Source organism: Camarhynchus parvulus, chromosome 2 (assembly GCF_901933205.1).
Source record: "Camarhynchus parvulus chromosome 2, STF_HiC, whole genome shotgun sequence".
Lineage (NCBI taxonomy): Eukaryota > Metazoa > Chordata > Aves > Passeriformes > Thraupidae > Camarhynchus > Camarhynchus parvulus.
The window spans coordinates 44,649,815-44,663,886 of NC_044572.1; the positions used below are offsets into that span (position 1 = coordinate 44,649,815).

The following is a 14,072-nucleotide window of genomic DNA, read 5'->3' on the forward strand; positions in this document are numbered from 1 at the left end:
ATTCTGAGTTATTAATCTGAGGCAGAAGTGGCAAATAAGGTGATACATAGCCCAGTAATGTGATTATTTTTAAAATTCCAGGCTTGGCTCACAATGATGTTCATAGATGATCTTGGTTGACTTCCTGAATAAGTGTGCAATAAGTGTATTCTTTTATTCGTATAGCAAGATATTTAAACATTAATTTAAGAGTAAGTCAGCATGTAATGAATAAATACTCCTGCAGCTTAGTCTGCTCTGTGGTACCTCTAAATTTTATTTAGACTTTTGTGTTACTCTAGTAATATACGTGGTTTTTATCAGCAATTGGAAATTGTAAGGTACTCACCACTAATTCTGATAAATAGAGAGAATGAATGTAAGTATGTGCACACTGTGTTAAAAGCTTTTATTTTACTTGTTTTTCATTGATTGTTATTTTTTCTTCTCATAGAGTATGTCCTACTTGTACATGCCAGAAGATGTGTGATGAGTTTGCAGACCTGTCTAGCTTCACAATTCTTCCTTCTGCATGCTTTTTTATTACTCCTGTCATGGAATATATTGCCTAATTTGTAAATATGAAAAGCACTGTAAAATGGGAGTTAGCAATTTACTTAATACCATGCATGCACAATTTTTGTCAGTTTTTTAAATAAATGAGCTCTTCTCTTGGAATACAGGAACCTTTATGCAGAGTGCCTACAAACACTTTCACAGTTAGCAGTCGTCTTAATATTGGTCCTAACTAGTAGAGGACCCAAATCTCTCTGAAATGAAGGATATCATTAATGTTGCTTGACAAACTGGAGATATTATGAATAGTATCTCAGAACAAAACAAACTTTTTGCTTTCAAAACTATCAGTCAGAAGGATTTTTTTATTACTGTGCCAATCTTTTTGACTTCCATAAACTGATTTTTGATTTGTAAAGGGTTCTGAGCATAGCCCTGAATTTTCACATGGTCTCTATAGCTTGGCACAGCTGGAGTGCCTGAAGCAGTAACCTGGCTTTCCTTAGGGTTCTCTCTCTGGAACTGAGTAAATTTTGCTCTGGTTTGTGACTCAGGGAGAGAGTTTCAGTGGGTTGGCTATGGGTGGCTTAAGGGAACATAGGAATTTTTGCTTTCCAATTCTGAATTTAGAATATGCATTTCTCATATTCATTTCACATCTGCAAAAGTTGTGTGAAGAGTGTAACATGAATATGTGGAAAGAGGATGAAGATTTCCCATTGAAATTTTGTTTATGTTTTTTTCTTTTCCTTTTCATTCCAGTGAAATGAAGCAGAAATTGGATGAAGAGGGCAACAAGTGCAGCATCCTTTCCAAGCAGCAGAAGTTCAATGAGCACTGCTGCATTCGCTGCTGTTCCCCTTTCACATTTCTGATCAACAGCAAGCGACAGTGCCAAGACTGCAAGTACAACATCTGCAAGAGCTGCAGCACTTACCAGAAGAAGGAGAAGGCTTGGATTTGCAGTGTCTGTCAGCAAGCAAGGTAAAAGCCTATTGTTCAGCAACTTTTACAAGGCAGCTGTGGCCTGACCTGAGCTTTTCCTTGTATTTGTCTCTAGTTAACGCTGGTGGGATAGGATGTGAAGTACCTGTTTATGTAGAGGTTGATTTATTCCTGACGTGCCTGGTTTTTGTAGAGGCTAATTTGTCCTGAGAGTGTTTGGTTACCTGTTGCATTTTCCAGGCTTGTTTAGCTGGACTGATGTATCGGCAAGCAGGAACTGGGCATAGCTTGTGCAGGACTGGGATGTCCTGAAACACCTGGGTTACTAATGGAACCTGAGCACAGATGGTGTTAAGACAGTTAATAGTTTGGCAGCTAATCCCCTTGATGGGTCAGAAATGGAAGGAAGAATATTTGTGAATAGATCATCCAGCTGTGACTGTGTTTTAGAGTGCTTTTCTAAATGCCAGCTTATTGGTGGGGATGCCTTGAGCTTAATTTGGCAAGTACCCAAAGAAAATAGCGGTGCAACCTGTTATAATTCATAACCTGCTAAAGAATATGCTGCCAGGCTTCTATTTGCAGAGGGTATCAGGGATTTACTGTCTCACCCCTCTGAGGGTAACAGAGCCCCAACATTTAAAGATAGCACCAGAAAAACAAAGCAAAGCACTTAGCAGCAGAGGGGTCATTCCTTGGATGTGACTGTTATAGTCCTTGTCTCCAAGTTCCAAAAGCAGCTGTAGCTGTGGTGACATAGTCCTGACCAAAATCCTTTAACTCAGACAAGAAGGGTGAATGAAGTAACTCAATTCCTTATGGTTTAATTTTGACCACTGGTGACTAAAGCCGTGTGCATATGTGACAAGAATGGCTGTTTATTCCTTTCTCTTTAGTGGAGAACGCAGGATGAGGACAAGAGACAAGTCACTTTGCAATGCTTTATGATACTCCTGTGCTCACCAAAGCCATACTATACCCTCTTGTTTCCCATTAACACCCACTTGAAATCATGGAATCATTAGGTTGGAAGAGACCTTCAAGATCATCAAGTCCAACCAATGCCCTAACACCTCAATTAAACCATGGCACCAAGTGCTACATTCAATATTTTTGTAAACACATCCAGGGATGATGACTCCACAACCTCCCTGGGCAGACCATTCCAGTACTTTATCACTCTTTCTGTAAAAAACTTTTTCCTAATATCCAACCTGTATTTCCCTTGGCGCAGCTTAAGGCTGTGTCCTCTGGTTCTGTCAGTTGCTGCCTGGAGAAAGAGACCAACCCCTACCTGACTACAGCCACCTTTCAGGGAGTTGTAGAGAGTGATAAGGTCACCTCTGAGACTCCTTTTCTCCAGGCTAAACACCCCCAGCTCCCTCAGTCATTCCTCACAGGGTTTGTGTTCCAAGCCCCTCACCAGCCTCGTTGCCCTCCTCTGGACACACTTGAGCATCTCAACGTCCTTCCCAAAATGAGGGGCCCAGGACTGGGCACAGCACTCAAGGTGCAGTCTCACCAATGCCAAGTACAGAAGGATGACTTCCCTGCTGCTGCTGGCCACACTATTCCTGATACAGGCCAGGATGCCATAAGCTTTCCTACGAGATCTGTGAATTAAGTTTGTGCCCTTTGACACAGGTCCTTAAAATCACAGAGATCCCAGACAATGCCAATTTCCAAATGTCAGTCTTTGAAGGCGAAGGTGGCTGTGTTGTTTGGGGTACCTGATCCTTCTCTGCTTTTTACCCTGGAAAACCTACAGAAACCGCCTTTTCCCTGGTGAGGAGACAGATGAATGACAGGAGGATCTTTTCCAGCAACACAGAGAGCCAGTGCTTGTTTCTGCCTTAGCCATTCAACCATTTCATATTACACCTCTTTATTCCATTTATCCTGCGTTCACCCATATGGGCAGCAGCAGCACAGCAGCCAGGTTTGTGGATGCTGATGAACTGCACTTAAAATATCTTTTGCTGACACCACAGAAAATATCTCAGAAGAATTTAATTTCAGAAGAAAAATCTGTAGCTATATCATAAAAATGCTATTTCTGACCCTTGAAGTCACGGCTTTGCCTGTAACTCAGTTATAAACGTTTTCTTTATTTATGAGACCTGAGAGACAGCTTGAGTTATTTTCCAGTGAATAAATTAACTAACACTGTTGCTAATCATTTTATGTTCTGGTTTATTGGACTGTGCTAATCCCTGTAGGTAGAGGGGGGCTAGTATTCCTCAGAGGCTGCTGGTGTATTTTGATTTGGTGGGGGCTTTTTTTTTGGTGCTTATGGAGTGGGGGGGGGGCACGGGGTGGTATAACTTTTTGGGGTTTAACTCTCGGTCAGTATTTCTTCCAGGGTAAAGCACAACAGTATTTTTGAGTTCCTCTCATCTTCTCAGTGACTTATCCCTCAGGTAGACTCTGTTCTCCTGCCTCTCCCCAGCTCCTATGCTTGTGTCTTTTATTTTTAGGTTTGATAAGGCAGCACAGGTAGTGGAGGTGGTTCTTGATTTAGCTGTTATTTGCCCACTTATCTTACTGCACAATAGAAAGTGAACTCTAGTGGGATAGAAATATCTGAAGACCGTGTTCTACACTCAAGAAAAGCTGACATGGTGAATTAGTCTTTCAAGGCTTGACCCCAGTGGAGATACCTGTTGTGTTGATCTTCATCTTCCAAGGCAGACATCTACATTAGCATTGAGCAGAGAGCAAAAATTCAGGTCACCATTTGAAACATAGAACATTTGTAGAAAATCAGTCAAAAAAGTTAGTCTCTGCTTCTTCCAAAAGCAGAAAACTCATCAATAAGCCAGTGAAAACTTTGGTGTTTGAATTCCTTTAAAGCACATCCTCTGTTACCATACATATTTTAAAAGTTAGAAAGTGGGCTTGGTATGGAATCTCAGGCTCAAAAATGTCTTTACAGCAATTTCTGAATTAATCTTGTGAAGAACAGGAGAATCTTCCTTAAATTTTCCCATTTCCCAGATTTAGCATGCATTCTGCAAATGCTTTTTGATTTAGATTTGTCTCTGAATACTATTATTAATGTTCTCAGGGGCTTCACCTCTTATGTGTATCTTTTTAGTCTGTAAGTACTCTTCGATCAAATTGTATAATACTAATTTCAATTTTTTGATTTCTGTCTAGTTCAGTTCCGATTCTTGCGAAGCCTTGTACAATGTCTCCTTGTTAGACATCTGTCAGACAATGCATTTAGGCAGCTTGCTGAGGTCTGTACTTTTTAAGTTCTCTTGGCTAAGCTGATTCCAGGCACAGTTTCTTTGCCCACTGGATTAATGCTTTTGATGCCAGACACAAAGGTTCTTTGCTCATTTAGTAGAAATAAGGCATGCTTTATATGTGTCTGAGAGCACTCTTCTGTTCTCCAAGGAGCCACATCCCAGAACACCCTGATTGTGGTACTCTGCTTTTTATTTCAACACTTGTAGTAATAAAAATATATATTTTTTAAAGCATAATCCATTAAAATGCATATTTTTGCAGGTTTTTTAAACTAATCATGTTTTACTCCTGGACTGATTAGTATGAGTATATAGAGTCCAATCCAAAATAAGTTGTACAAACATCTGGCTGTTCACCTCAGCCTTTCATGACTATCATGCATGAATTCCCCTGCACTCTTGGTTCACTTCTTCTGTTCTCAACATCTGTATGTCAAAAGATGTTTGTCTCTGTTGTGAGTGGGAGCATGGGCACCTAATCCTTTCATGCCTTCACCTCCCTCTGTCCTGTGATTTTCTCACTTGTTCTCAAACCTCTTGCTCAGGTGGTGAGAGTTCATCATTTAGTGGACTCCTGCTTTCCTTTCTTGATCCAGGCCATGGGTGAGAGGGTCTGCAGGAAGTCATTATTCTGCTTTGTAAGAGCTGCCTTGTTGGTGGTGGTCCTTTGCTAGTAACAGTTACTAAGAGACAGAGACTCAGACACTGGTCCTTTTCTCCTTTACGTCATCAACTAGTGAAAAGCACAGTCATGCTGCACATACTCAGACTTCCTGCAGCCTAAGTAGTGTTTTGGGTGGCTCAAACTGGGTCTCAAAAGTTATCACACTAGTTGCTTGCAGCACAGATTTATTTGAATGTTTAAGAGAACTACTCTTTTAAAAAAAAAAACTTTGGTTTTTGTACACCCAATATAGCTGCTGCTTTTAAAAAGAAGAAAGCAAGGGTATAGCAATTACTTTCATCAGCTCTTCAATACAGAGTTATTGTTGAATGTTCTTTACATTTTATTTTGAGTTTTTTGGAGTGCCTTGTTGACTATAACCAGACTGTAACAATTTGCATCAGTAGCAAATGTAATTGTCTTACTGGAATTTGATGACTAGTTAGGCTACTTAGATATGCATTAAGGTTTTTGATGCACATCAGAATGAGATTTGAGAAAATGCAATAAGGTCTAGTCTACCTGCAGTGCCCAATACATACAACTAGCGTGAATTGGGATTAACACTACAGTGAAAATGGAGCAATGCTTCTGATAAAATGAAAATTGCAACAGAAAATAAAAGTCTAGACTTGGCAAGCAGAACACTCTTCAAATAAAAATGAGCTTTGACAGCCTCAGGAACAGTCCTAAATAAAACCTTTATATTTCATATGGGTTTTTTTTGGAGGACTCTATAAAACAATGTAATGTGTTTTAATGGTAGCAGAACAAAGCATGTATATGTGGAAACATGATAAAGTTGAAGTTAGCCTGCCAAAAGGTACATCTTTTCTGCTTAGCTGATGCAAGTTTTAGTGTAAAACTCTTTACGGTCTCTTCAGGGAAAAAAAGATAAAAGCACAAAATTTGAGAAAACTTTGATACTGTACTTGAGGAAAAGTAATACTTCTAGTTAATAACTGAACTTCGTATTTGTTTGCTAGTGCATTTGGCTATAACTAAGCCAGCCAGTTTCAGGACTTAGTTGTGGAAAACTGATGAAGATATAATGCTGCTTAGCAATTTTGTTTTGCTTTGAAGCAGGCTCAACCATCTGGTAAAAGGAAGCCAAAATGTATTTTAGGTAGTCTGTCTCAGCCACAGCTTGGAGCTTTGTGTATAGTTTTGTGACAGTTGCTATTTCTGCTCTTTGAGGTCCCTGTCTGACATTAGTGAGAACTTCTACAGAACTTGGAAGCTGTGACATTGTCAAGTCAATGCCAGGAAATGTGTTTTTGCTTCTGAGATCATAGAATTGTATAGGAACATTCACTTGCTCGGTGGCATAGCACAGAAGAGAAAGTCTTAGTTCTACCATGGGCATGTTGTCTTCATTTGACCCATATGGGGGTCTTGTTTTGCTTTTTTGAAAGTTCTCTGAATGATTCCATTCATTTTGTACTTAAGGGATTTACTAATTTTAAGTAAATTGCAGTGAAAATTATTCTTCTCAGTTGTATATACTTGTAGAAATTGATGCAATTCTTTCCAAAAATGCATGCTGCTCTATGCAAATTTTTTTCTTCCTCCTTGTCCTGCCATTGTCTCTCTGTTTTGTATCCTGTTGCTTGACCTCCTTGTCCTTACCATGCTTTAGCATCACAGTGGATCATAAGCACTATATCCTTTTTCTCACTGAAAAAGGAGAGCAAAGACAAGAGCTTTGATTTTGCACAGGGGCCAAGAACAGTCTTTGGTTTATTCAGTTGTTCCCTAACTGGAGGAGGAGAGAGAGAAATGTGCAAACTGGTTGCTTTGACAGGTTGATCTCTGCTGGGTTTTTTGCTATACTGATCTGTCTTAATTATTTTGAAGTATGCGCTGTGAAGAATTTAGTTTCTGCTAGACAGAATAAAGCTGAACTTGCATAACATACAGCAGACTGCAATGCTGCGCTTAGCTTTAAGAAAAGTATCTAAAGATGGAATTGAAGAGGAAAGTAGGAAAGAGAAGTCTATTAAAACAGCTAAATACAAGGGCTGATTAGGCAATCTTTTCTAGCTTTAAGTAGCCTTGGAAGTGAACATGTGTCTGAGTGCATGGAGGACTAATCAGTGTTTTAGAATCTCTGGATCCCAGTTTTAGCTGTCAAGTGACCTTGGGGAAACTTCCATGTGTCAGGTTTCTCCCTGTGCAGAATGGATTTGATGACCCTGAGCTCTCGGAGTTTAGTGGTTAGAAAGTTAAATGCTCTGGTTGTAAAGTGCTAAGTATTATTAATGTACTGTTATTAGAGTTTTGCTGCAGTCAGCATGCCTAAACCGTTGTGGTTTTCAGTTGCACAGAAAGGTAATGCTTGGATTCTTCTGGGGAATGAATTAGGGTAGAATATCGTGGCTTTATGTTCAATATTAATATATAAATGCTTGCCTGTGTTTGCTTTCACCTATCTTCAGTTGCTCACAGTAAGAAAGGCTATTAAGCATTTTCCCTAGTAGTAATAAATATTACATAAATAGTGCGCAAAAATATTGGGACTGCTTACCTTGGAGGAGCTGGATATGAAAGGATGTAGCACAGTTTTTCCACATAGTAAGCAGCCTACAAATTATAGGTTGGACTTACTTAGCCTTTCAGTTTTGCAAAAGCTGAAGGACTCTCAGTGAGGGTGACAAATTAAAAGCTAATTAAAATTGCACAAGATTCTTTAAGTATGGGCACTTAATGTCATGTGGGAATATCATGCCTTGCAGTAGCTGAGATGGAAAATATAAAGTATCAAGCACAGCTTATGGAAGAACTTCCCTTCTGTCAGTTCTGCAACTGGAACTTGCTGTGCTGTTCATCATAATATGTATGTAATAAAACAGGAAGCCATGGTGTGGTTTGCACTCTGGAGGTAGCTTTAAGCTTAGCATAGTGTCATTTCACACAGACATAGCACTGAACGTTTTTTTATTATCACTAATGAAAGATTACTGGCTGGTTTGATGTATGTTTGTTTCAGCATTTGGTGAGTCTCCATGCTTTCCTCTGTTGTATTTGTGCAACCACCAAGATTTAACAGTTTGCCATTGTTAGCAAAAGTTTTTTTCTTGGTGAGAAAATTGGAAAACCTCTGGACTTGCAGCCACTGGCAGCGAATGGCAGTAAGAAATGTGCCTTTCCTCTAGCTAGTGCAGTTTGCAGTATTACTATCCTAAAATGTTCTTGTGTTGCCAAAGAAGCTAAAGTGAGAATTTAATTTGTCATTTTAAAAAAGATTGACCACATCAATAAATAATCACTCTATGTTCTTATTGTTCAGGCCCTCCTTTCACATGAAATAGATGCTGAAGCACTGCTTAAGTGTCTTCAATAAGAATCTATGAGATCCTACATTCACATGTTCCATCCTGCTTCTGCAACTTGAGGGAAAAGGAAGGTGGAAAAAGCAATTGTCCTGTGTCTGACAAAGACAGGGTTTTACAAATTTGTGCACTGAATGAAGTGTTTGGGTTTCTTGTACTTTTTTTGTAGTAGCATATCTTTTCTGCATTTAGGTTTTTGTGAAGTCTTCTTTCAGATAAGCCCTGCATGAATCTGGTTGGAGAGTTAATTACTCTTCTTATATCTTCCACTCTCAGCTTTCAAAGTATGACCCTAGATTTGTGGATCATGAAATAAATGGTAATGGTTACCTGTTAGGTATTCTGGAAGTGTGTTTCATGCATTTTCCTTTCTTACATCCCACCTGCATCTTTTGCTAGAGCTGTCCAGGCAAACATCTTATCCATTTTAGCCCAGGAGTTAACAGCCATCTCTTTCATTTGTCTTGTTTTCACAAGCAGGATCATGTTAACATAGTGGAAAAGCCATCTCTGACCTAAAGCTGTCTTTGAGTTTCCACCCCCATTAATTTCAAGTTGTTTTATTCTTTTTTTAAATTTATTTTTGCAAAAACAGCTTCAAAAAATGAAGATTGAATTTTGACATAGTGCCTAAACAAAAATTGCCTAATGCCAGAACCCTTTTGTTTGCAGAAGTTGTGAACTCTTTGGAAGAGATGTTTGATCACAGCAAAAGAAAGCTTTTGTTTTCAGATTAGTATTGGATTTATAGTGCACTTGGGATTTACTTTGATAAATTGTTTTCATCAGAAAGGTGCTATACTAAAAATGAAAATTCTTCACAGTAACTGGAAAATAATGAGGACCAACATAAAAATAATCATACCAAATATGTCTTCCATTCTCCTCCTACCCCCACATCCCCCACCAAAACATTTGAAACTTATGTACCTTTCTGGGAATCAGCATGATGTGGCTTTACAGCTTGACTTTTGTCTCTAGATGTTAGAAGCCAAAAGGGAGTTGCTAACACTCCTTTGAAGGAGTTTTGTTAGTCCCTTTTTTTGAGGGCTGTTCTGTGATGGAGTGGCCAGTGCCTTCCTGAATGAACACTTTAGTTTTGGGAAGGAATCTTTGTAAGGTAATGAGATGGGTGCAGCTGCTGGATCTATAATACTGCCTGTCCTGATATTTGTGATTTGAAATTTAATAGCTCTAAAGTTTGCTGTTGTAATTTGACAAGTGATGTCTCTGTGCAGTGTGTGGGAGTCAGGTGACCATACTGGTTCTTTTTTGTTTCATCTCTGTTTCTGTCCACTGATGTGAAGATTTGTGGGGGGCTTCTCCAGGCCCCAGACTGAAAGAGCCTTCCTTCTCTTCTTATTAAGGCCCCAAGAGATAATTAATATTGAATGAAAATTTGTTCATCTAATTAGGAAATACTGTTTCCCATGATCCTACACACTCTGAGGTTGTATGTGAGAATAATAGCGTAATGGAGACATCATTCTTCGCATTGTTTTCAATTGCTGATGACAGATTTGCTTTGTTTTCATGGTTTTTCCTGGCTGCCAGTGTAGGGGCTTGTAGAATAGTGCCTGGAGTATGGAAACTTGAATAAATGCTTGTTAAATAGAGGAAACACGTTTAAAGAATGGTAGAAATTGCATCAGGAATCACAGTTGTAATCTTGTCTCTGATGTGTTTGCAGAACTTCATAACCTAGGGGGTTTCTTGAGCTCTCTGTATCTCAGGTAGTTGCAGCTGTCAAAAGCACTTTCTAACTCTGGCAAGAAAAAAAGCAAATTAATATTTGTTAGCAGCAAGAAAAACATTATAATGACTTGTCCCAGTCCTTCAAATTCACCAGTAGCCAGGCCTGTCTGTGGTGACAGATACTTTCGATCAGACATCCTTTTGGAGACTGTCCCGAGGGGGCAAAGACTGTAGAGTGCTGTACTGAGAAGTGTGAATGCAACTCCACTGTGAGCTACATCTGGAATGACCCTGCCTCCTGTGCTTCAGAAATTCTGAGCCATTCATGTTCTAAAAAACCCCACATTACAACTGGTGCCTTTCAGTCTTGGGCATTGTGACCTATCACAAAATACCTTCTTGTGTTTTGCATCTAGGATCCCAGGGCAGTTAGATGTAATATGTAAATATTAAAGCTAATATTTTGGAACATATCTGTACCAACATTGCTTCCTGAAACTTCTCTGAGTACAGACCGCTCACACAGAAAACATACTTAACTAGTGTCTCTCTTAGTCACATAGTGTGGCAACAGTGGTTATTCTTCTCACCGTGGAAATTATAATTAGAGGTTGAATATTCTTGACAGACACTAGCTTTCAAAGCAATCTTACATAGGGTTTGGGTAGAGAGGGTTGGTTTTGAGACATGTGAAAGCATACTTTACCGAGTCCATTCTGTGCAGCACATTTTAATACAGTATTTTCTACTTAAAGAGTGTTGCAGTTGCTACCACAGAAGGTGGTTCTGGCAAGAGAAACAGCAACAGAGTAGAGTGAAAGAAGATTGACAGGAAAAGTATAAGGAGGAGGGTAGGGGAAATAGTACAATTGTAGTTTGAAAAATTAGTCATGTAACGTGTCATTGTAATTCCCAACTGGCAATTAAACAGCACATATCTGCATAAAGGATTAGTAACACTAGAGGGTAATGTTCAGGATCCTGAACAGCACTTCCAGTATGTAATTTGCAAATGGTTTGATGGATACCTGCCTCATACACTCCATAAGCTACCGCATTTCAGTGCTTAATATAATTTCCAAACACAGACTTCCAGCTTTGTAGGTATCTGGCTAACTTTACAATATGTTGCATTAATGGACTTAAGGGAAAAAACAATGGGACAGCCAGCTGGAAAAATTACACTGTTTATTCTTCCTCAGGTCAGGGTTCTGTGCCAGCTGCCAGGGCTGTAGTGACTGGGGCTCCAGCAAGCTCCTCTCTGGTGATATGGGAGGTCCAAGGTGAAACAGAGCAAGTGATTCACAACAGGTTCTGCAGGGCTTGCAAAGGCAGCAAGTGAGAGCCTGAGAAAAATGCAGAGGTAAATTCAAAACAATGCACATTGAGTTTTCTGTAATGATATCACTTTTATGATACCTTTTTTTTTTTTTTTGTGACAGCTCACTTTTGATAGGATTAATGGATGCCAAGTAAGCTTCTCAGGTGATCAGCATGGACTAGCTACAATAACAGCATCTAGAGTAATCTGGATGTGAAAAACATTGAGGAAGGAGTTTTGGGACAGAAACTCTCTTTGATCTCAGACAGCTAGGACTTCAACCTTGCAGGCTTTATCTAAATCTGCTGACTTTCAAAGGGATACAGAGCGTTGTGCTAAATGAGCGTATATGTCATCTCTGGAAGGTTTGCTACAATTTTGGCAGTGTCCTTCCCACAGCTGCCATTGTGCAGATGCACCAGTTACTGATATTAGAGCATCATGTGAGAAAATTACTGCCTCAAAATTCTGAAGGTCAGCTTTCCTTCAGATGATCTCTGTCTAAAGGCAGCTGTGTTACACTTGGCATGCCCCAGGTCCTTTTTGGTGAAATATAATACATGATGATGGTAATTCCTTTATGTTTAAGTGTAGAGTTTCTTGGGAAAGCACCTCCTCTTATGTTCTGCTCAAGTTTCAGGCACAGAACACCTGATGGGTGCTAGCAGAATGTAAATACAGATCAGCACTGCTTCTGAACTCTTATTTTACAAAACAGTGTGTGGTTTAGCCTTTTCATGGGCTTTATTAGCTCCTATCACACAAAGATTCTGCTTCACTCAGTTCACATGTACCACTCCAGTTATTAAAGGGCACATTGAAAAGTTGCCACTGCAGCATTGCTTAAGCTGAAAAATGTTGTCAGAATTACTTTGTAAAATAAAAAGTGAATGTATGTCTTCTCATTGTTGAAACCAGGCAATGACTTCTGAATTGTGTTGAATCTCATGAGCTGTCTGATATTTGCACAATTTTCATTTAGGTTATGAAGGCATCATTATGGCTTTCAAAATTATTTGGACACTTACATTTTCCTGGATTGTTGCTGATGCATTCTGTGCATTTCAAATGTCTTTGAATGGTTTCTGAAGTGCAGAAGAACTTCAGCGTAACTTTGATGTATATTTAAAGGTAGAAAATTAATACACAGATTTTGCTATGGAGGAAAAGAGCATTTCTTCCATCTCCCTACATATCTTATATCACAGATATATATGAGGACTTTTAAAGTTTTTATAGTAATTTTTATAGTACAGGAAGGGAGGAAGTATTTTTATTACTCTGTAGGTGACAGAATTCAGGTGAGGAAGTAGAAGGCGGACCTGGATTCTGCTTCCTGCTCAGAAGGTGCTCACCATCTGGTGTTGAGTAGGTCACTCTGGCTTTCCCTATTTTACTCCATTATCCTACCTTGATAAATCTCATGTGAACTTTATATATATATATGTTTTGGTTTGGTTTTTTTTGTTTTTTTTTTTTTTTTTACTTGCTGTCACGCAAACCTGGAGCCTGGAGTTTAAATAAAAACCATGGATGTAACAGGCTCCATATGGGAAATTAGGGTTTTGGAAGGCTCCAGGCTCTGGTAAACTTACTGTGTCTTGAATGATGAACAGCATATACACCATCCACTTAACTAGGTCAGACATTTTAGAACTTTTCTCCTTCTGCGTCCTCTGTAAGGATCAGTCCAGAGCCTCATCTCATCTATCAGAATGAAAGCATCTCCAGTCTACTTTTCTCTATTGTCCTTATTGTGTGTCTGTGTGTTCTGTGCCTGACTTTAGCCAGAGTTTGCAGAAAGGCCTTCCAAGGCAGAAGAGCATGTTACTTTGTTTTACACACAAGGTAGGCCCGTGTTCAAAAAGGCATCAAGATGGCTCAGATATTGCTGCCCTGTTTGCTGTAACATGGGAAAACACTGGAATGGTGGGGACACAGAGCTGGGGTTTCTGTCTTCAGATTAAAAAAACCCCACCCTGTAGATTTTTAAAAGTTGGTTCACACTGCAGTGGTGTGTTTTTTCAATGGTCAAGGCAGTGCAATTGAACCTGAAAGAGACCTGTGGGAAAAGCAGCCTTTCCTGTCCAAATGATTGTCAAGTAAAATCTGAGGAGAGCTCACTGGAAAATTCCTTAGCAGAGAACACAGCAGATGGGAAATCTCAATCAGAAAAAAAACCAAAACATAAAAATAAAGCCTTGCATTTAGCGAAGGGAAACACCTCCTCCGTAGTAGCTGTCTTTAGCTGCTAGATTTCATGGGTTTAATAATTTTTTTAATAGTGAAGTAAAAATCTAAAAACTGTGCTTCTTCTGGTTGTCACATGGACATTATCATACATTCAGATTAACAGACTGTTTCAG

The 14,072-nt window shown here is 39.3% G+C and overlaps 1 protein-coding gene across 3 annotated transcripts in view; it reads left to right on the plus strand.

Moving 5' to 3' along the window:
• Nucleotides 1-1,257: 1,257 nt before the first annotated feature.
• Nucleotides 1,258-14,072, plus strand: part of MYRIP (myosin VIIA and Rab interacting protein) — a 111,816-nt gene continuing 99,001 nt past the window's right edge. For all 3 annotated transcript variants that reach the window (XM_030971397.1, XM_030971393.1, XM_030971394.1), the window contains exon 1: nucleotides 1,258-1,479. In XM_030971397.1, coding sequence (XP_030827257.1) covers nucleotides 1,262-1,479 — 218 coding nt within the window. In that variant the 5' untranslated portion in view covers nucleotides 1,258-1,261. The remainder of the gene's footprint in view (nucleotides 1,480-14,072) is intronic.